Source organism: Erithacus rubecula (assembly GCF_903797595.1).
Source record: "Erithacus rubecula genome assembly, chromosome: 1".
NCBI classification, from domain to species: domain Eukaryota; kingdom Metazoa; phylum Chordata; class Aves; order Passeriformes; family Muscicapidae; genus Erithacus; species Erithacus rubecula.
Genome location: NC_136658.1, coordinates 66408274 through 66431408, shown reverse-complemented (window position 1 = coordinate 66431408; position 23135 = coordinate 66408274). Strand labels below are relative to the sequence as shown.

The 23135-nt window shown below is 38.2% G+C and overlaps 1 protein-coding gene across 1 annotated transcript in view; it reads left to right on the top strand.

Annotated features, from left to right (window-relative positions):
• The window catches only part of VWA8 (von Willebrand factor A domain containing 8), a 179006-nt gene extending 156778 nt beyond the window's left edge, over window positions 1-22228 (top strand). The window contains exons 40-45 of the mRNA XM_079301747.1: window positions 1749-1857; window positions 6519-6644; window positions 8470-8628; window positions 16302-16400; window positions 17558-17796; window positions 20162-22228. Of these exons, the coding sequence (XP_079157873.1) occupies window positions 1749-1857; window positions 6519-6644; window positions 8470-8628; window positions 16302-16400; window positions 17558-17796; window positions 20162-20270 (841 nt within the window). The 3' untranslated portion in view covers window positions 20271-22228. The remainder of the gene's footprint in view (window positions 1-1748; window positions 1858-6518; window positions 6645-8469; window positions 8629-16301; window positions 16401-17557; window positions 17797-20161) is intronic.
• The last annotated feature ends 907 nt before the right edge of the window (window positions 22229-23135 follow it).

Below are 23135 nucleotides of genomic sequence, written 5' to 3'. Positions count from 1 at the left end.
CAAATGGGCTGGCATGTACCAGCTTCAAATGTAGCCTAATATGGAAACCACATTTGACTTGGATCATTATTCTGTACCACTTATATAGTTGTGGGAACTAACAGATAAGAGTAGGGAGATTGGATTTCTCAGGCTGACCAAAAAAAAAAAAAAAAAAAAAAAAAAAAGGAAACTGCAGATTTCACTGCTTTGTTTACACAGGATTATCTGGAATGGAGAAATTTCATATTAAAGTTATTGATGCTTTCCTGGCTAGATAGTATTTCTAGTAGTAAACATTCTAAATTGCCCTATTTGACAAAAACTAAATAAATGTCTAGTCTGGAATAGATGCAGTATTTTTCATGGTATTTTTTCTGAGCTGCCTTCACTTTGGATTAATACAGAGTAGCAACAAAGTAAAATGGCATTTTGTTTGAAACAAAATGTTTCTCTTATAGATCTGAAGATACTGAACTCTGTTGGCAGGATTCATGAAATTAGGTGTGCAGCACTGAAAGTTACTTTTTCCTACCTGTAATGAATAAAATGTGGCTATAATTACTATGTGTATGTAAAACTTTAAATAGAAAAAGACATCATGATAGAGACAACAAAGATTTGATGTTTGATTTTAATATTATCTTCAAAGGGCTAGTCTAAACAGCAGTTCTCAGGTATATTTTATGATCCAGCTAAATAATTTGTGATAGTGTTATAAAAATTTGCCATTAGAAATAAAATCAGCCTATACCTACTTTACCATCCATTTACAGTTCAGTTAAAAACACAGTATTTTTTAAACACTGTGAGTGAGATTATGCTGTTACAAAGTGCTTGTTTGAAATGGGCTGGGCACAAATCAGCCAATATGCTTTAGGTCAGGACTGAACCCAGCCATATGCTGGGGGTGGGATGGGCAGGTACCCAACTGCTGCCTCTCTGTGATGTTGGGTCATGGTAAGTACTGAGCAGTGAGCATTCCTAGCATATCTGCCTGTCCTCTAGCACATTGTTCACTGTTGGACCTCTGTAATTACATTCCAGTGGGGAATTTCACCTGTTCTGCTGAACTATGTTGTTTAAAAGGTGATATAGAACTTGAAATAGACACATTTTGCTTATAAAGAAAGCATGTATCTGTTTTCATGGTGCAGGTGTGCTCTCTTTTACATGCCTCTTGACAGGATGGTGCATGACATTTTCTATGGGGGAACACATTTTTGTTTATGTTCATTTAAAATTTCTTTGTTTCAAGGTTTCTTCATTTAATGAAGCATGAAGATAATATTTGAGACAGTTACTATTTGTAGGTCTTCAAAACAGATTTTATAGTGTGTCATTACTTAACCTTTGTGTTGAAGCATGAATGAGGATATGTTTAAAATACTCTGACTGTGAAGTAATGAATAGACACTTGTGATCCTTTTATGTACAGATAGCAACACCTGAGCCAACAAAACCTTTCAAATTTGATCACATTTTTCAGAACCTCTGATTTACTTTGCAAACTTAAAAGCAGATTAAGAGAGAGTCATAGATTAGTAACTTTAATAAGTTTTAATGTGATACAGTCCCTGTAGATATTGGTGAACATCTGCCTTATCAAAAATTCACAGGAGCGGCTGCCACTTCTCTGATTCTTTTCTGTGTACTTGTGCCAGTCTAAATTTCCCTGTTATCAAGTAAATAAACTTTTAGTTTACAGAAGTAAGTGGAAGATATGCTTGTTTCCTGAGCTATTCTTAGCTCCTTGTTCTTTCCTTTAGACTGAAAGAGATTCAGATGAGTGAATATGATGCATCAACTTACGAAAGGTTCTCTGGAGCAGTCCGGCGTCAGGTTCAGTCACTCCGCATCATCTTGGACAATCTGCAGGTAATCTTAGATTCTCTGATAAAGAAAACACAGGGAGGTCATTACATTAGGCCCCAAATACTATCCTGCTAATATCCTGTTAACATCTGGTGCTCATATCTTTGAAGGCTAAAAACAGGTTTAGGTTATAATCAATTAGGAAAAAACAGTTTCACGTAACTGTTTTAAAAGGCAGCCTACAACTGGATCCCAGTGCTCATCTCTACAAGTTGCAGTATTCCCATTCCACACCTGACAGAGATTACTTACTCAGGAGCACAGTTTTATGACAGAAAATACTACTACACATTATGAAAAGAATTTGTGAAGCTGTGTAGAGCCCAGTCTTTGTCTTTACCTCAATCCAGAAGAGTATTTTTTTAGATGTGAAGTGCAAATGCTATAGATGTTAGAAGAGGCATCCACTCCAGGTAGGAGCTTCACTGCATATGCAGTTGAAAACATTGATTTTTCTCAGGTTTGTTTTAACTCTTGCTAATAGAAATAGGTATAGCCCAAATCTCCTAAGTGGAAACTCACTAAAACCACCAATTTGCCTTTCTTTTGGTAACTGGTGTGGTGATTGTTCTGGATTTTCTTAATACTAGTGTTTATATGCAGGGTAAATAAAATTGTAAAAGCATTGTTTCTACAACAGCATTACTATAATGACATATATACACAGAGAACCATTAGGCAGTTTTATTATGAGTGTACCATTTGAGAGAACTCCTCCTGTACTGAACATTAAAGTTGGGTATGTTTAGGTGATTCATGCACTTAATATGTGTCTCAGTTCAGGTCACAGACTTTTGGCTTATAGAGACAGTTCTCTGTTGAAAAAAAATTGGATCATTTATATCCAGATGAGTTTTTTGCCATGTTTCTAGCACACGTGCTATTGGAAGCACAGCTGGGTATGAAATCAATAAGTGAATCTTCAGTTTGAAGTCTTTTTTTGAGTCTGCCTTTTCTGTCCCTTGGAGCCAAAATTCTTATGTTCAGGTATTGTGTTAATCATAAAAAATAATATATTTTTACATAAGGACACATATCCTCTTGCTTTTTAAAAAAGGTCATTCTAATGTCAAGGCAAAGTCTTATAAGGCATATTATTTTATGAGACTTCGTTAACTTCCTGCCAAAACCTGTCACAGCTAACCACAAAGTTAGGAAATGTAATTTATGATAAAAAAGCAAATCACTGAATTTGAAAAAGCTGGGCATAGAATAAGAGCAATAGTGAAAGAAAATGTTTTGCATTATAAATTTTTATAAAGATTCTGGTAGGGATTTTATAAGAAGGTGGTCTAGGAAAATGAATAGATGATAACAGGAAATAAATGACAATAAGTGTCAGTTGCAAAATGTCTTTTGTTAATAAGGAAGCTCAGTACAAACACGTTTCATATTATATTTTTGAGAGAGGAAAAAAGGTTGTTTGAATTCTTCAGCATGGTGATGCATCCAGCCCTCATGAAGAGCTGTGCATCTGTCTCCCATTATTTTCTGTATAGTTCTGAGTACACTATGAGTTCTCAACTAGAACAGTTTTCTTTCTGTTATCTTTCTGTCAGTCATTCTTCATATCTCAAATAAGAAACCAATGGCAAAGTCGTTGCAGTAAAATTTGCAAATCAAATGTCTATGTGTATTTAACTTTATGAAAATCACAAATTACCTTCTCAGTGGAGAGTGTTTGGCTTTTTAAACTTGTTTGAGTTTGCTTTGTTTCAAACTGTGTTCACATAATAAAAATATGTTGCCCATGTTTGTTTTACCTGGATTTTGTCTTCAATATATGCCCTTTTTATTGTTGCTTTTGTGTGCTTGTTTAATATATATTTATTTGATTAAATTTTACCTCCTTAGAATCAAGAGACTGAGATTCAAATCCAGTTGTCTGTGGCTTGCCAAATGTTAGTAGCAGCAGAAAGAGATTTTTGGAATAGGCAGATCTTGAAAGTGATACATAAACATAGTCTGAGATTGTCATTTCATTGTTCATTTTGCTTTTTATAACATACTAATCTCTGTCAGCTCTTTGAACAACATTATCAAAACATAATGAGTTTTTGTTTATCTTCTGTAGCAGTAGCAAAGCCAGAAGTCCAGGAAATCCTGTCACTGATGGGCTCTTTCTTCTCTCCCCTGAAGCTTGTCTGTCTGAAGTCCAAATTCAAAAGGTTATAATCAGTCAGTCACTCAGAAAGACCTTCTTTAATGTTAGGTGACTTGCTTTCCAGAAAGTACTTCTCTTGTTATTGATTATTGCAGAGGGAATTAGAGGCAACTGTCCTGTAGCTTCTGAGTGTCATTTAGGCCCTTTTTAAACTGGGCAAACCTGAGCCTGAGTTACTGAGCCTGCTGGGCACTGTCTGATTTAGACCATGTAGGAACGTTCTGGTCATAGCAGCAAGAATAAAATAGTAGCAGCCCTATAATAAGCAGGGCTTGGGGAGCTGGCAATTTGAAAAACCCTGTGCCCTGTCAGTAGCAGTTTCATGATTTCAGCAGCTAAGGGAATATTTGTGTCATGTTTTCCCAGAAACAAATGCAGACCACAACTGGCAATGTTTAATACATCCTCTACCATTATGAGCTACATATTTAGATGTGAAAACTTCACATACACAACTTTTTTCTGACATTTGCAGACATAACAGCTGTATTTTCAATTTTTTTTTTGTAAATATGCCTATGACATATCTTCCAGTGAAAAGAATTACTGTAGTGGTACACTGTGTTCAGCCACTACCATATTGATAAGATACAGTATCTAGCACATTTTTCTAATTTCAAAAACAGCACCATATTTTTCCATCAGTATGGTTGCAGTATATTGAAATTGTAATATGTTGTATGTCCTTCCTAGTCAAATATAAAACCAAGGTGTATATATATATTAGTTATGGTTTTCTCTTAAAACTGTAAATGCTTTTAAAGTTAAGTTGGTTTTAAACATATGAAAATTGCTATTAAAAAGGACTTGAAGTTTCTCTGTAATATGTAAAATGTGTGCATTGTATGACACCCTTGCTTAAGAGGATTATTTTCTTCAGCATTCATAATAGGAAACATTCTTAGTAGTTCTGCATGGAAGAGGCAGACACTAAATAGCCTGATTTTAGCATTATTTTGGAAAAAGGTAAGATCAGATTTAGTCAGGATTCTTTCCTATTTTAAGATAAGATGTCAACTCCATGTTCCTCCAATAAAATTTCAGCTCAAATTCTGGCTTTTGTTAAATAAACTTCCGAAGATATTAAACTGGTTTTAGCTACATCCATAGTTAAAAAACATTTTCTTCCCTTCTGAGATTTGCTAAAAGGCTGAGGTTGCCATGTTTTTTGGGAAACATTGTTTTTCGCTCCCATCAGGAAGCATCTGTAAGGCTTTTGATTTTGTTAATAAAAACATTTTTCTGCGGGTTTGTAGTTTTTCTTCCCACTTATTTTCATGGGCAAGTAGTCCATTAATCTTGAGTATTTACAGGCAATAGTCTAAAGTCAGATTTGTTTCCACTGAAACAAAAACTCACACATTTAATCCAAAGCAAAATCAAAGATTCTCTGAACCTGAAGTTGTTACCTGCCTGTTCAGACTACACAAAACTATAAAGATTCATCCTTTCAAATCCCAGTCCTGCACTTTACTGAGGATTTGTAATGTAAGACTTCCTGCTCATCAGAGAGGAGTTGATTTTCATTATTGAAAGTCAATGTTTAAGGCAGTTTGTGTCCTGTTGGATATTTGATTTTCGTGCAGTTGCTGACCAGCAGTTGCTGAGAGGGCAAAAGGATTATATATATATGAATTTAAAATTGTCTTTCCTTGTTTGGCTTACTACTGTAATGAGCAATTTTAAAGTAAAGATTTAAACAAATTAAATAAACCATAAACCCTATATATACAGACTGCTGTCTTTAGTATGTCTTATGTATGATTAACCTATCCTGTCTTATGTTTGATGAAGTTATCCTTTGGAAACATGATTAAATATGTTGCTTATAATATTATAATACTGAAGTCTTAACTGCATGCTCTGTGTACAGGAGTTCCATGGATATTTGAGTTCATGAATTGTAATGTATTTTCATCAAGTTGGGCTGTAGATAACCAATGTCCTTTTAACTAAAACAGAAGAAGTGTTTGTTGGACTGTCTCTCGAGTATCCCAATTTTAAAAGTAGGTTTTTAAAATACGTAGTTAGTTTATACTGCTAATATTGTTTAAAAAGCAGCCATTTACCATTGCCTAAAGTGGATACTCTTTAGTTTTACCATAAAGTCACCCAATGATTTTTTTGTTCAGTGTGACTGAAAACACCAAATGAGTGGTCAGTTATGTGTGTCCCTTCAGTTGTGTGTGTACCTGAACAGGCTTGCACACACATTTTCAGCCTTTTTGCAAGAAGAAGGGTTAACATTTCTGCAGTTCACAGTTAAACTCCCATAAATGAAACTAGACCAAGTTACAGAGGGAACATGTTCTTTGTCAGTGTTGATTTTTCTTTCAGAGGAGAAGACCAGGACAGCTGTGAACATGTGTTTGGATTTATTTGACTTACGCCAAAACTATCACATCATTCCACAGAAATTGATGCGTATGTCATGTGCAGTAGGTTTTAAATCGTCTAACACACACTCACATCACTGACTAAGATTTCTGTTCTGTTGTAGGCCAAGGGTAAAGAAAGACAATGGCTGAGACACCAAGCTGTTGGAGAGCTGGATGATGCCAAAATCATTGATGGGCTGACAGGAGAAAAAGCCATTTATAAACGACGTGGAGAACTTGAGCCACAAGTAAGTATCCAACAAGAACCAGGGAGAGGTGGAGAAGAACTTAACCAGTTTGCTGATTTCCTAGTGGGTGTACAGTATCTGTGGTTAGAGTTTGAGTACATTATATGGATGAGAAACTCAGAAGAATGTCTCTGACACAGAGGCAACCAGAACATGGAAAATTTGCTGTACCTCTTCATATAGTCTTATGTAAATATTTCCTGTTGACCACACCCAGAGAGAGGACACCAATCTAGGCAGTGCTAAATTTTGATCCAATGCAACAGTTTTTTATATTATTTCATATTTTAATGATCAGAAGGCAATTACCAGAAAACATATGTTTTGTTTGCATTTATAGGAAAAAGGAAAATATTTTCTCACAAGCTTAATTTTTGTTAGAAAGTAAGCGGATCCTCTCAAAGTTTTTTTTAAAAAGTGCTTTAAAAATGTATTTTCCTTATTCCATAGTATGAAAATAATTTCAACTTCCACAGATACTTGGATTTACAATAATAAAAATTTTGATAGAAAAAAAAAGAGTGAGGAAAAGCCAATAAAATATGATAAAATTGACTGCCTGATTCAGTGATTCCTTAGAAGCCTTTACAGTTAGACCTATGTGAGTCAGCAACAGAGAAACCACTTGAATCAGACCAACTAAACCTGGCCAAAACTAGTGGGGCTAGTCCATAATATTTAACAGTCATACTTAATGACAGATTGCAGTTTTTAAGTACACTAAGTTGGATTTTTTTAATGGCTGAGTACAGCATCTTTTTGCATGTCAGCTACCCACATGTGATAAATCCCTGGTATTATTTTTTATGCTATTTGGTCTTTATGTTTCTTTGAATGATTTTTGGAATTTGGCACTGTTGGTGTGAAAGATGAGTAATGGAAAAGTGATTGAATCTTAAATTTGTTTCAAATTGTGTTTACTCAATGTATTAATTTTAAGAATTTGTAAAAATAATTCAATTAGGGGAAAAAAGTACCTTTTATATCACAAAAAAAAGCCCAATTTTTCTATTTAAAAGGAGACATTTATAAAAACCAAAATAAATGTAGGATTTAATGGGTCATCTATTCCTTTGTTTCTGGGAAGGCAGGCCACAGTCCATTGAAAGAATAATTAAAAGAATAAAGTACACAAATTCTTTACAAGTAAAAAGAATATTTTTTCTATTTGTTTATATTGTGACTGGTTTTTTGTCAGATTATCTTTAATAGCTTCATACTTGAATCCAGGCACATCTCATTGCATGCTAAATAAAACACCTGCCTTGAATGTACTGTGCCAAAAATTATGAGAACAGGTGGGATTTGTTTTCAGGAAAAATAAAGGTTTCAGCATTAGAATGAAGATGGATCTAGTTGTTAATCAGAACAAGATTTCAAACATTTTTGGAATGTTATTAACCTCAGCAGAAAGTTTTTTACAGTCATATGCAGTTCCTGTTCATGCCAAGGAAAAACATTTCCATTATGAGCCTTGGCAGAAAGAGCAAATTTGAGAGTTTCTTTACTGAAATAAAATGTTAAGAATCAAAACTGAAACAGAAAAAGTATTTTCCTGACAAGCACGTGTGGAATTTTTTGAGGTATTTTGTTTCCAGTCATTGAAGGTGAGGGAAAACAGCGAGCTGAGTTAACTGATTTGAAATAGAAAAATATTTGGAATTTGTGTTGTGGGAAAACACCATCCAACAACAAAACCGAACAACGTTTGCCGCGTAAAGTTTTCGCGATTTGCAAAGCGCACGGTGTCCTCTTTTGGGCTGTGTTGTCCTTGCTGCTGTTTCCCTGCCCTGTGCTGGGCTGAGCTGTGCTGTTTGCCCGGCAGCCCGGGAGCCCGCAGGAGAAGCCCAAGCGGCTGCGGCTGGTGGTGGATGTCTCCGGCAGCATGTACCGCTTCAACGGCGTGGACGGGCGCCTGGAGCGCTCCATGGAGGCCGTCTGCATGGTCATGGAAGCTTTTGACAGCTATGAGCACAAATTCAAGGTAATTGCAGCTGGCCGGGAGCGCTGTGGTTATTGCAGAGGGCTGTGCGAGCGGTGGAAAAAGTGTTTCAGCAGCCAGTCTGGCCAGAGACTGTTATTCATTCCCACGAGGAAATAAAGACATTAATCTATTTCTAGCAACCTGAAAAGTAATACTAGTGAAAGGGTAAGAAACATTACACATTTCAGCAGGGGAGTATTCAGTCTAAGACTTTGATTTAGAGAGATTTGCTGAGGTTTTTTTCTGGTTTTATCTATTTCTTTGAGAAGAAACACTTAAGCCTACAAAACATAAGTAACATGAGCTTCATGACATGCAGAGATACCGCATCCTTCCATCCACCCAGAGTGCACACAGAAGTACTTGCATGGGAAGAGACCAGACTTTGTCTTTGTTTCTCCTCTCTTCTAGTTAACTGAAAACAAGAAATAATTTCTTGTCCTGAAACATACTAGGTTTCAGATGTTTCCAAATTTAATGGTAGCCTGCAAATAAAATGTTAATAAATGTAATGCTCTTTTTGTCTCACTAAGCCTAAACAAAGTCTAGGCCATGTTTCTTTACCAAAAAGAAGATAGAAATGGCAGTCTCTAGTTAATTCTGGACATATTCTGTGTTTAACAGAAGAATGGAAATGTCCACTACCTTTACTGAAGAGCATATCAAACATAAGAATTAAAATACATCTGAACAAAATGTAAAATCTCCTAAACAAAGTTAATAGATACTTAGTCCAGATCAACTCAGTCAGGTCTGCCTCACCTTGTTCCTCCAACAACATTATTCTACAAGTTTCTATTCTTCCATGGAATGCACAAAATCAGGCATGTGCTTTTAGAATGTCTTCTAAAGTACAATCATGCACACTGCTGTTTTTCAATAGAAAAGTCTACAAAAGGAAACAGGCATTATGTTTTTTCCTTAGGCAATAAGGCATGTGCTGCCATCTTCTTTGGCAGTAATGCTTTCTTGCTCTTAAACTTTTTTAAACAGAGCATGCTGCAGAATTTCAAACAAATTTGAAATTATGGTTTTGTTCCCAAAGTCACTACATTCCTGAAAACATAATGAAAATAGCCTGAGTAGAGAGTGATGTTGTGTAATCCTGTTACAGGAAAATGCAGTAACCATAAGCTTCTACCTTAGCTCAGAGAAGCCATGTGGGAACTCAAATGTAATTTAAAAAATAATTGGAAATCAGGGCTTTATTGGTTCTGCTGTTTATGTATCTCCTACTCACTGATAATAGAAAAGGGCAAATATTTACAGTGACAGTGCAACTAGGCAGTGTGATTTGTGTAGCTTGGTAAATCAGGCATATCTGAGCAACACAGATACAAGTATAGCAAAATGCAGGATCATCCACACAGAAAAGTAGTGGGCACAAGGGTAATATCATATACTGTCAACATGGTTTTGTAAAGGAAAGTAAAGTATCTGTGTGTGTGACAAGCAAGGTTGGTTGGTTGATTGGTTGGTAGGTAGAGCCCCCTTGGCCAAAAGCAACTGACAAAGTCCCTCACCAGAGGCTTTTGGGGATAAAAGGGAAAATGTTTAGATAAACAAAATGCTCCCAAAAATACAGGAAACTGACTGAGTGGTCATGTTTTAGTGGGTCAGTGGTGGAGCTGTGTTGGGATCTGTGCCAGAGTCCATGCTGTTATGTTGCTCTGTACATTTGTAAGTGATCTGTTAAACGTGATGAATACTGAGGTGACAAAAGTTGCTAATTATATGAAGTAATTTGAAAAAATAAAAAGGGAAATCCAGCCATAAGAAATTGGAGAAGGACCTGACCATAAATGGTGGCTGGGAAATAAAATGGTAGCTGATGCTTTTAAATGTAAAGTGCTGCAAGTGGAAGAATTTTTATTTTAAATACATGGTGAGAAAGGCTGAGCTTTCTGTTAGTCCTCACTCCCACCTATAGACTGGTGCCCAACAAAGATATCTTGTAATTATGTTGTGTGGTTCTTTGAACACTCCATTCTCACAAGCTGTGAAAAAAGCTAATAGAATATTCTAAACTATTAACAAAAGAAGAGAGAAGAAAGAATGCATGAGAGTTGTTATAAACATCCATAGTGCATTCCCATTAGGAGTAATGCATGCAATTTTTCTCCCCATCTCACAAAAGTTCTTGTAGAGCTGAAAAAGGAGAGTAACAAAGATTGCAATGGGTGTGGAAGTGTCCCTGTACAAGGAATAACTAAATAAATAAGCAAGTTACTTAGTAAGAACTGCTCAGTGTGGAGGAGATAAAAATCAAGGAGCTGATAAACTCTTGACTAAAACAGAAATGGTGACCAGGGGACAATTGGTCATTTTGCTCTTATTTTGAACAATGAATTATGTTACATTCACACAGCTGAGGAAAATGGCTTAGAAAGTGATAACCCTGGAGAAGAATGTAACACAATGGCAGAAAAACACTTGTCCTTATTTCCAGTGAAACTCTAAAGCTGAGAACCCAGAACCCCCAAGTGCATGGTAAAGGAATGACATGTAAAACTAGACATGTAGCCATCATATTGTGGAGTATTAGTTAATATCATTGCAAACTCTCATCAGTTCTGTGATTTTAAAGTCTGTGGGTCAGGTTTCAGAGAGCAGGAGGGGGCAGTGATTTTTTTAAAAATATCACTGACTCCATTCTGTACAACTCTTGACACTTTGCATGATGCTGCTGATTTTTCTCAGGACAAAGCTGAAGGTTTGATATGTCTGCAAAAATACATTTCTCATGTCTGAGAGACGAGCCATTTGAAAAAGAACACACAACTGTGTAGTGTGCAGTTAAAAATCTGCAGTTTATCACTTTTTTCTTTCTTCCTTTTCCTTATTCTCTTCTTCCCTGATTTTATAAAAATAGACTTTTTTGGCCTTCAGATATGCCTGCTGTTATCTGTTCCTGTTGTAGCCCCATCTGCACGATTCACAGCAACATATGCTGCAAATTTGAGGGGTATCTTGTAAAATGTGTTGAACCAAGGGGATGATCTAGCTTATGGGGCAAAGGGGCTTTACATAGGAAAGTTCCCTTCAGCTATCTAACTGCAGTGCAGACTTTGGAAGGCAATTCCTGGCATTTGGTAAGGATGACTTTTCTGATGGTTTGCTTTGTTAAATACGGTTGTGAATTAATCAGGTGGGCTTTTCCTTGGCTGTTTATCCTACCCAGCTGAGCTTTCCCCATGGGTATCAGGGATGATGTTGATTGTCTGATGATCTTAACAGCACTGAGTGAAGACAGAAAATAGTTTCTTCTTGCTTTCTCGTACTAGAAGAGCTGAGTAATGGGTATGTGGCTGCACCAAGCAGGTAATGAAGTTACCTTTTATAAAAGCAGACAAGTGCAGTAGGTCTTTTTCAGCTTTTGATGCTCATGTGGGACATCCTCCCTTACTTCCATTTCCCATAAATGCAGGTGGTGAATCATTCCTTGTCAAGGGAAAAGCAGGGGTGCCATCTTCTGAACATCCCATTTTAGGTGCCAATTGTCTGAAAATGCACAGGAGGGCAGTTTTTTCTCTTTTTTATCTGAGGAAGTACTATGTCTCACAAACTGTACGTTTTTATATCATCCCTGATTACTGTGATTTGCACACATAATGGCAGATTGAGGAGGCATGTCCAGTAAATTATCCAACAGCAATTTTATAAAGCCTTAAAAATATTGTGCCTCAATAAATAGGGTATTATGTAACTGGTAGGAAAAGCCGGAATTGTTATTTATAGCTATATTAAAGGGATATTGAAGATTTTATATGCCTCTTTTAGCATTCTGTGTTTGTAAAATTTACTGTGAAGGCAGCACTGCTAATTCAGGAAAAGAAGAAATGGTCCATATGGTTGGAAAAATAGTTTCTTTTAAATAATAAACAAAAGGTTTGAAATAAGCTCAGAAAAATAAAATGTTCAGTGTTGTCCAAAGAAAAGATGAATTTATAAAGATCTAGCCCTCCAGCAGAGTCTAATTCACACTGCCTTTCACATTCAGCACACATCTTCTTTCAGCTTTTTAAACGCCTTTAGAAATGAAACCTTTTGGCATGGCAGCTGCAGAAGACAAAGTCTTCCATTTTGCCCATTTTAGGCAGCAGCAACCATCCATTCAGTGCAAAATGTGACAGTGGAACAGAGATTGTTTTAACCTTTCCCTATGGAAAGAAACCAAAAAAGTTATGCTATTTCAAGATACATGTTTACATGTTGTGTACTCTGAATAGAGGAGTCTTTGTGTCAGTGTACCTGAGGCTATTGGAAAACAAGCTTCTGTGTACCACAATAATATATTATTTCAATTAAGCTGCACTACAGCAAATGTATTTTGCTGCTGGATTTGTCCTGAGTGACTTTGCTTGAAATTTTGTAAAGCAAAACCAAAGAGAGTTCCAAGTAAGATTGTATCACAACTTTTCTCTCACTTGTAACTCCATCCACATAAGTCCTCCTTAGGGAATTTATAGAGGGAAGCCATAGATTGGCTCTCTGCTTTTCAAAGGCACTTCTTCCGTGCTTCTCTTTAGCTACTGCAAAGGAAGAAAGCTGGCTTTGAGAAAGTCTGCTTGTGCCTGCATGTAATGGGGTTCCCAGTTGACCAGGACTGTGGAGCTGTCTGCACCTTTTCTTTACAATGAGCTCACCAAGATAATATGAAATCTCTGAGAGTTCATTTACTAGAATACAGATCAGGAGAGGTAATCATTTACTTCAGAAGAGATTTTAATTCTTTACCATTTCAGAGTGACCTTCTTTGCCCTAGTTTTGCTCCTCTCCCAAACTCTGTTTTCCTAAATTGTGACAGATTCAATACATTCCCCTGGGCAAACATCTTTCTTCTGTCACCTCTAGAACTTTTCTGTAAGCCTACTCCAATCCCCCCTTCCCTGGGAGAGTGTCCCAGCCTGCAGTCTTATGTTGATTCAAGTCAATCCAAGTCAGTGCAGCTACATTCCCTTGCCATGAACTCATCCAGCTTCACAGTTTGGAGAGCTGAGCTTCCCTAAAGCAAACTCACACTCATTCGATTTTTGTTACTCCTGGTCCTTGACTTGGCTTCCAGAGGAATCACAGGACCATGAGCACCAGCACACGAGGGCTGTTGACCACAGCTCCTCTCTTCCCCAGCACAGCAGGATCTGGAGGCCCTACTTGACCCAGAATGCAGCAGTCAGGATGAATCAAATAGCCACTTCTCCCCTGCTGCCTCACCAAATGTTTTTAAATCACAAATAGCATAGTAAGCTGTCAGCAAAGAAACAAGGAAACTGATAACATCTGTTAAAGATAAGCACAAGTATCGGTGCATGCATGGGCACACACAGAGAATAATAAGCAGCTCTCTGAGCAGGGAGCAGACAGGACATGATGTTCCCAGGTGGATGCCTTTCCATGCCTGCAATAGTTTGCTCAGATCATTTCAGCCTCGCCTTGCCTGTAACCAGATTGCCTGTTCCTGCCTTGTGCAAGAATGTGGAGGGGGCCCTACTGCAGGGTCAACATCTAGTGTTTCATCTAGGATATACAGCAATTCCTCTTACACAAGCTGTCACATTGGGTTTAAACTCACTGTTTGAGATGAAAGCTTGGTCTGTTACTAGTGTGTGTCAAGAACCACAATGATATTCCCAAACAGCAAAGTTTGGCCTATTCCCATGAACTCAGTATGGCAGAGCTGACTCAAGGACAGGCAGTAGGAGACATCCAGGAAAGATCCTTCTACAAAGGGATCAGCCTTTTTACACAGGAGAGGGGCAGCATTTTGCTTTGCATAGTTAGGTTGTTGATTTTAAAAGTGGTACTGAATGCAAAACTGCTCAGCAGAGGATATGCAAGATTTCATAATTAGGAGTCTACCCTCAAGATGTGTGGGCATTTCTGACATTGCATAAGAACCACGAGCACTGTATTTTCTGCTCCATTAAACCTCTGCTTTATTTAGTTCCTCTGATTTGAATAGTCTTTAATTTTTAAAACAATACTCACGCACACATTCCCTGTGCATGGTTCAGGTTTCATTAAACAGGATATATTCCTGTTTTATTTAGGAAGTATTTTTAATGTAACCTCAACATTATTTTCCAAATTTCTATATTTTCATTTGCGGTGTCTTCATATCCATCAAGAAAGAGAGAGTCTGAAGCATTGCTGGTGATAAGAAATAGGTTTTGAAGAGAAAGCACCTGGCAGACTGTAAGCTTTGCATGAGACTGGGTAGCAAATACTAAGCATTTGAGAGCTGAGGAGAGTAGAAGTGGGAAAAGCCAACAGAGCTGAAAGAAACAGGATTGTGTGGGGACTAGATTATATAAAGATTTCCTACGTAAAGGAAGTCTGATTTACGTGGGGCTGTCATAAAATGGTCTGACCTTGGGTGAAATAATCTACAGTATGTTGCACGTTTGCTCTTTAACAGAGTGAGGTGCCACCTTTAGAAGTGTTGTTCCAGCTGCTCTAGCTTTCTTTTGATATATTTTTAAGCAAATTAGTGATGTGGAAACAAAAAGAGCTTTGTCTGTAAAGACTGCTATTTCTCCTCTCTCTAGGACCTGACTTACACCAAATAAAGTGTCTTTCAATAGGAAAGAAAAGACAGAAAAACTGTGAGGAATAGACCTGCCTTTTACCAGATGATTATGTGGGAATTAGGGATGCTGAACCCAGCAGGAACCTGTAACTGTACTTGAAATAAAGAAAACAGAAAGATGAAATACTGCATCAGGGCTCCCTGTCAAGTAAAGGCAGGTCTGTGCCAGCTAGGCAGGGGGAAATACAGACATGTTCATGCTGAGGAATTGCCAGCTCAGGTCTCTCTGGGCTCAGATTTTGGACACTGTGCTCTCTTGCTCGGTGTAGACAGCTCTTAAATCCATTTTTGTCCTGCTCATGAATTCTCCCTGGGGTGACTGACACATCCACAACACAAAGGGCAGGTCAGGACCTTGCCATAACTCAGCTTGTCTTGTTTTTCATGTAACAATGAAGCTCTCACATAAAAGAGAGGCCTTTGCAATATTACGTTATTTGTTCAACGAGATATTTGAACTATTGCAGTTCCACGTGTCAGCTTTGCAGCATCTCACAGGAGAATGTGTCCACACCATCTCCTTTGAAAACATACAGGGGCTCTTGGAACTGGCTTCTTTACATACTTGAGCAATGGCTTTGATCTGTTATGCACAAAAGTAAGGGTACTGATTTTCAAGAAAGAGGACTTGTAGTACCTTTTTTTTTTTTTTAGAGCAGAATGAGGTCACCAAAAAGATTCATCAGACATAGGAGCTACTCTCAAACAATGTGCTTCTTGTTTGTCAGACTCAAGAGAACGAAAATTGCTGCTTTAAAAGAAATACGTAGACAATGTGAGAGGGCAAGGTCTTGATCTTACACATCACCGCTCTGCAGTTGGTAGGATGATGTGAAAAACAGACCATGGAAATAAGGAACTGTTCCTTAATTTCATTATTTAGCAATTCTTTCCTATGTTTTCATGTCAGCGAGAAATTGCAAGTAGTTCCCTTAAGCATCTCATAAGCAGAAACAGAGAACTGTACTTGGGGTCTTTTGTTGAAAATTGCAAATTACCTTTGATCTGTCTTATGTCATTGTGAGCCAAGGGCCATTTGTGACTAACCTGATGATTTGTGACTGATGATGTTTCTTTCTTGTAGTATGACATTGTTGGACATTCAGGAGATGGCTTCAACATCGCCTTGGTTGGGAGTGACAAAGTTCCCAAGAACAATAAGCAAAGATTAGAGATTCTTAAGGTAAATCCTACTGTTAAGTGATGCTGGCAATTAAGGATTTTATGACTGTAAAGATAAAACCATAGGCATGCAAAACATGAGGATAGTAAAATAAAAGACAAGAAAGGAAAAATCTGTGTATTTGCATAAAATTGAAACAGGACCTTTTAGAGACATGGCAGAAAAGAAATTGTACCAAAATAGTAGAAGCTGGGTATGCCTTATTCTGGACTGCTCAACCCTAAAAGTGTCATTTTGACTACCTGTCAAAGGATAGGGGAAGTTCCAAAGATTATACAGTGATATAGATAGCTCTGCCCAAATCATGTGATATTATTAGTGCATAAGTGACTCATTCAAAACTGTAGAGGGATCCCAGGTCAGTGTTTTAGCCTGGTACCTTCAAGAAGTTATGCATCACAGTAGCATTGGGAAAATGTGTCAATGCTAAATTGGAAACATGTTAAATCACAATGGCAAAGTGTATTCTCCACAACTTTTCTCTAGTAGGATGAAGAAAAATTGAATATATTGTAGGATTTACCTGGTTGGTAGCTTGATAGGCTAGAAGCATATATTTGAGCTTCCTTCAAAAACCATTTTTAAAATAGCTCCTTTGATTAGAAAAACCTGATTTAGTAACATCTAAAATTCCTGGCCTTCTACATAGGTAAAAGCTTCATCAATGGTGTATTTTTTTGAAACAGCTCTAACAAAATGTTTTATCATTTTTACTTGTGACTGACACTGTCAGGAAACAGATATTTGACAATAACTAAATCACTACTAGGATTTGGAAGTCTAGTGTAAATTATGAGCCTGCGGGAGCTGTTCATAGCATTAGGAAACTAAGCCTTGTTTTATTCCTAAAATACATAGGAATGTTTCTACTCACACTGCAGCTGACCAAAGTGTTTTACCTTACCTGAGGCGCAGTCTAATTGGGTCCCTATGCGGGTTTTGATTGTTTGTGTTTTTAAGAAGTGCTGCGTGTCTTAAAATAGGACATATTACGTACAAAAAGCTGCATCTTCTTTTCTATTTGGAGCACTGTCTGCATTTCTGATGGATCCCCTAATACAGCAGGGGAATGTTTACTCCCTCCTGTGCTAGCTTTAGTGAATGCTTGTCCCTGAAGTCACCTTACATGTTTCCACGTGGTTACATTGTGCACACAGACCATGCATGCCCACGCCCAGTTCTGCATGAGTGGAGACCACACCTTGGAAGGGACAGAACATGCCATTCGGGAAATCGCCAAGGAGGAGGCTGACGAGTACTTTGTCATCGTCTTAAGCGACGCGAATCTCGAGCGTTACGGAATTCCGCCATCCAAGTTTGCACAGGTCTTGACCACCAACACTCAAGTCAATGCTTTTGCCATATTTATAGGATCCTTGGGAGACCAGGCAGATAGGTAAGTGTGTTTGGTTTATGCCTAGTACTGTTTGCTTTCATTCAGCATAAATCTAAATTGTGCTTTTATTGCAGTGAGTTGCCCATGCTGTTGTTCTGCACTGAGGTCATAGTATCAAAAAATCATAGAATGGTTTGGGTTGAAAGGAACCTTTAAATATCATCTATTCCAGCCCTTCTGCCATGAGCAGGAATATTTTTCATTAGATCACATTGTTTAAAGCCCCATCCAACTCAAGTTTGAACACTACCAGAGATATGGCAAACACAGCTTCTCTGGATGACCTGTGCCAATGCATCATCACTCTCATTGTTAAAGTTTCTTCCATATCTCCAGCCTAAATCTACCCTCTTCCAATTTAAAACTTCTACACCTTATTCTGTCATTACAGGCCTAGTAAAAACTCTCACTATGTCCTTACAAGCCTTCTTTATTGTAAGGCCTCAATAAGGTCTCCCTGGACTTTCCTCTCCAGGCTGAACAACTCCAACTCTCTCAGCCTCTCTTCAGAGCAGAGGTGCTCCATCCTGCTGACCATTTTTGTGGCCATCCTCTGGACCTGTCCGAAAGGTCCATGTCTTTCCTGTGCTGTGGACCACGCAGCACTCCTAGGTGGGGTCTCACCAGAGTGGAGTAGAGGTGCAGAATCACCTCACTTGCCCTGCTACCTGCACTGCTTTTGATGAAGGAAAGTCAGGGTACAATTGGCTTTCCAGGCTGTAAGTGCACATTGATGGGTCACATTCAAGTTTTCACCCATCTCTTTTTTTACTATTATCATTATTACTATACTGGTGAGAAGCTGTGGCTCCTGAGTTGTGTCAGGGAGGAGACTGGCTTGTGGATCCTGCAGACATCCCTTATAGCCAGCACCCTCTGCATCCAAAGGGAGCAGCTGATGCCATCTTCCTGCTGAGCATGTGCACTATACCCTTAGGTAGTGTCACCAGGTAATCATAATAGAGATGTGGTACCTGTGTCATTGCCCAGTATATAGTTACAATGCATGTAGGCATAAGGAAAGAGATTAAAACAAAAGATGCTGGACTTAGTAGGTCTTCCAAAAAGCCAAAAATTTGACTCCGATATTGCACTTGTGTTAGAGACATAAATTCTTTGGAGTGTCTGAGACAATATGCCTAGGTCTAGTTCTACTACATAATTTTGCTTTAAAATGTTTGGGCACAAGGGAAAAAAAATTATTTCTGTCCCAGGTGTTCTTCTAGGTTCTATATCCACTGAGGACCAGTACCTGCAGCAAAAAGCTGATATAGCCACAAATATCAACAGTGTCTTTTCTATTTCTGTTTGAGTCTTCCACTGGAGGAGAATGAAAGAAATCTGAAAGGGAATTGGCCCTCAGTAGATAATTTTAAGCAGTAAAAGGTTGAAAGGTACAACTGCACAGACATCATGAGTTGTGACTGCAGGTCTGTACCTCAGAGCTGCATTATTCATTGAAAGAGAATCCATTCTGAAAGCTTATAAATCTTATAAAACTTAGAAAGTTCCTCTACTTTTGATAGGAATTTAAAAAAGAAAAAGTCTTTGACCGTATCCTGCTGTGTAAGAGATCTTATAATGGCTTAGTTTGCTGGGTATGAAAAATGCACACAATGCTGTCACTGAAATGCATTTCTATGTGTGTGGATTTGCAGAATTAGACAAAGCCTTCCTGTAACTGCTGTGGAGGAAGGAGACAGGAATTCTGGGTTTTTTTAAAGCTAATTTTAAAAGTGAGAATTTACTTAGTAATTTAACATTGAAAGAATAGTATAGAGCAAAATCTCATGCAAAAAGCAGAGAAAAAGTAAATCCCAAGCCTGCTAACTGGACATGAGTAAGATGGGGTTTTTGTAACATGCATCTAGTTTGACTTTAAAGTGGGTTAAGCTGTGAATAAAAATATGTCAGGTTAATATTGACAGAAGAATCCATTTCTATGTAATCTGCAGCAATGTCAAAGAAGAAATACAAACAGCACAGTTAGAACCATTGGACTTGCTGAACTGAAAGAGCTGTGTGTTCATGGTAGTTGATTTAGGATAAGTATCTTCATTTCCAGTGTAAATCTGTAACTGTCCTCAGCAAACCAGTTGCGGTGATGCCTCAAGGGATCACTGGTACCTTGATCAAAATGGAGTTCTGGCATGTCAGAAAGAGAACATGGATAGAAGTATCAGGAAACACTCCTGTTCATGTTGCTGAAAGGAACTCTGTGCCATACCTGCTCTCAGTGTTTTCTCCCTCTGTTGCTTTCCCAAACATTTAATTGCATGGTGACAGCGGTGTGAGGAATCCTGTCTTGTGGTAGGGAAGATAATTTGGGGTGTAATTGTGTCTTGTCCCTCATTCTGCTCCTTAGGCTGCAGAGGACACTGCCAGCAGGTCGGTCTTTTATTGCCATGGATACCAAACAGATCCCTCAGATTTTGCAGCAGATCTTCACATCTACAATGTTGTCAAGTGTCTAAGCATCACTGATATCACCAGGTGTGAACTCAAAGAGGAAATCCACTCCTGCTGGAGCTACAAATACTAAAGCTGAGGATAAACACAATTATTAATAAAATATGTACCCTTCTCTAATCAGCCAAGCAACCATAAATCTACATGATGGCCAGGCTGTTAATTTTTCCCCAGAATCTCTCAAGTGACTTAGCACACTCAAAGAGCTGCATTGGGGCAGAGGATGGCGACAGAATGAAGGTTTTTCCTGAGGGACAAACAAACAAAGGACAGCCTGTGATCATTCCTCTGCCTGCTGTGTTGCCAGCACTATGGAATCATCTCACCCTGTTTCATTAAACATGGTTCACTGGGATTTGGTAATCCTGTGCAAAGCAGATCCAGGCAATCTGTGTCAGTGTTTCGCGTGCATATGTTTGAATGGGTGGTTAACTCCATCTCTGATTTAAACAGGACTACCCTTGCCAGGCAGGAAATCCTTCCTTCCTCTCCCGTTGCTTTCTTGACTTGATGGGCATCAGGGCTTCACCCTGACGCTGGGAACAATGGAGCGGTTTGGAAACAGTGACCATCACATGTAAACATTCATTATCTGATCAGGCACGGTGCTCTGAGTTGTCAGATCTAAAGAAAGTGGCTATTAGAAGTAAAACAGCACAGAAATAGATTGGTTCAGTTCTGTCTATGAAAAGTAAGGGGAAAGGGTCAAAACACTGTTAAGAACCCAAGAGGCAGTGTTTCCAAGGAGGGAATTCCTGCCATATCTCCTTTGCACAGCTGGTGATGCTGCATCCACTGCACTGTCACACAGAATCCCTGGGATGGCTTCAGCACATGGGGGTGACTCCTCCATCACAAGACAGAAAGGTTGCTAGTGCTTTGCTAGAATGCATTCATGGTCTGTTTTTCTTGGATCATTTGAAGGTGAAACTGGAGGAGAGATTTAGGCATGAAAAAATAAGTTATTTTTTATAAAGCAAGAAGAAAGAGTATTTTAGCAAGATTATCTGTATTAGAATGTATTTAATATCCAACTTAGTTGTAAAGACTTATTTTATGATTCATCAGTTGGTGTTTGGTTTGTCCCATGAGGCGATAATTCCTCTTTATCTACTAAAGAAGAGATATTTTGTAGTTCTTTGGGAACAGTGGAATACTCGATGAATTGAATGTATGATTTAGGGGGATGTGCTGATACTCTGCTGATATAAATTAGAGAGTAACTGAAGAAAAGAACATTCAGGAAGAGACTTATAAAAATCTGAAGGAGGAATTGCAATTTTTTTAATATTTCTCTTAGTACTGCAGTTGATCGAGCTGCACCCTGAGCAGTATGTTTGGAAGGGAAGAGGCAGAAGATTAATTTGGCCTCATTAAATACAACCATTGGTGCTTTAAGCTTATGGTGGTCCCTCTCTACTCTGTCAATCCTGCAGAAAAAAATCTTAACCAGAGCATCAAAAATGTCCCGTTGTTTAGGGTGAGTTTCAAAGTCTGGTCAGCTTTTAAATTCTTTATGACAAAAGGGGACGGAAGACATTTTTCAAAGTCTTATTAGCATTGTTATGATAACCACATATGTGAAAACAAAGAGACTGAAGATGCGGTTCCTGTTTGGAATTGGGAGGAGAAGGTTATCTCTGGTTGGAGTAAATGCACGTGTACGCACATACATACAGATGCTGCTGCTAAGGGGAATATGCTTCAAAATAAAAATATCTTGGTCCTTTAAACATAAGATAAAATACTAAATGCAATAAAGAATTGATATATTAATAAGGCTGTTAATAAATACGTGTTTACATGGAAATTCCTTTAGCAAGTCTGCCTTTATTGATAGCAGTCCTGAAAAAAATAAGCTTTTTCTTGCCATTAACAAGTAAATGCACTGTACACTTCCTACATGACTTGTGTGGATAAACTTTCTCACCTCAGATCTACATGCAATAAAATACTGTTATCTTTATCATTAAAAAATTAGTGCTATTTAAGGGTAAAAACTGTAATAAATCCAGTTTTTAATCTTTTGTTTGGTTATGCCTCTAAATTATACTTCATGTATAAGTATCATTTACTATTACCTTTCTGTAGCGTTCGTGGTTTGTTTTTTTTTTTGTTTCGAGAACTGTCTGTGTTTCAGTTCATGTTCCTTGGGCCTGTAGGATACATAAAAGGCCATAAACCTGCCCTCTTTCAGTTTAATGCCATTACCCCTTGTCCTATTGCTACATGTCCTTGCAAAAAGTCCCTCTTCATCTCTCCTGAGCCCTCTTTAGGTACTAGAAGGTGCTGGAACATCTCCTTGGAGCCTTTTCATCTCCTTTGTCTGACCAACCCCAGCTCTCTCAGGCTGTCTTTACAGGAGAGGTGTTCAGCCCTCTGACCATGTTTATGTCCCTTCTCCAGACTCACTCCCACAAATCTGTGTCCTTTCTGTGCTGGGGCCCAGAGTCTGTCAGGAGTGGAGAGGAAAGAGGTACGGCACTAGATTTTGAGAGCAAAAAGAAATAAGTAAACCTTTTTTAAAATTTTCAGTTCAGAAGGAAAGGGCTTGGGTTTTGGCTTTAGTAACATTGCATTGCAGAGCATATTTGACCTGACAGCGTCTCTCTAAATTATAAAAATTCAGGGCAAAATTTCCCCCAGGCTGTACATTGCTCACCTGCTTTAATACCCATCGCTACCCCAGGGACATCAAAGCAGCAACTGTGCTTTTTCCCTGTTCCACTAGGACTTGCAGCATTATTTCACTGCTCAAAAAATCAGCAAACATTCCTCTTTTATGTTCCTGGGATTTGCAGAGCGTCCTAATATGCATTTATTTTTAATTAGTGGAATGCTTGAGAGTAACAGGGCTTTGTCTGGCTAAC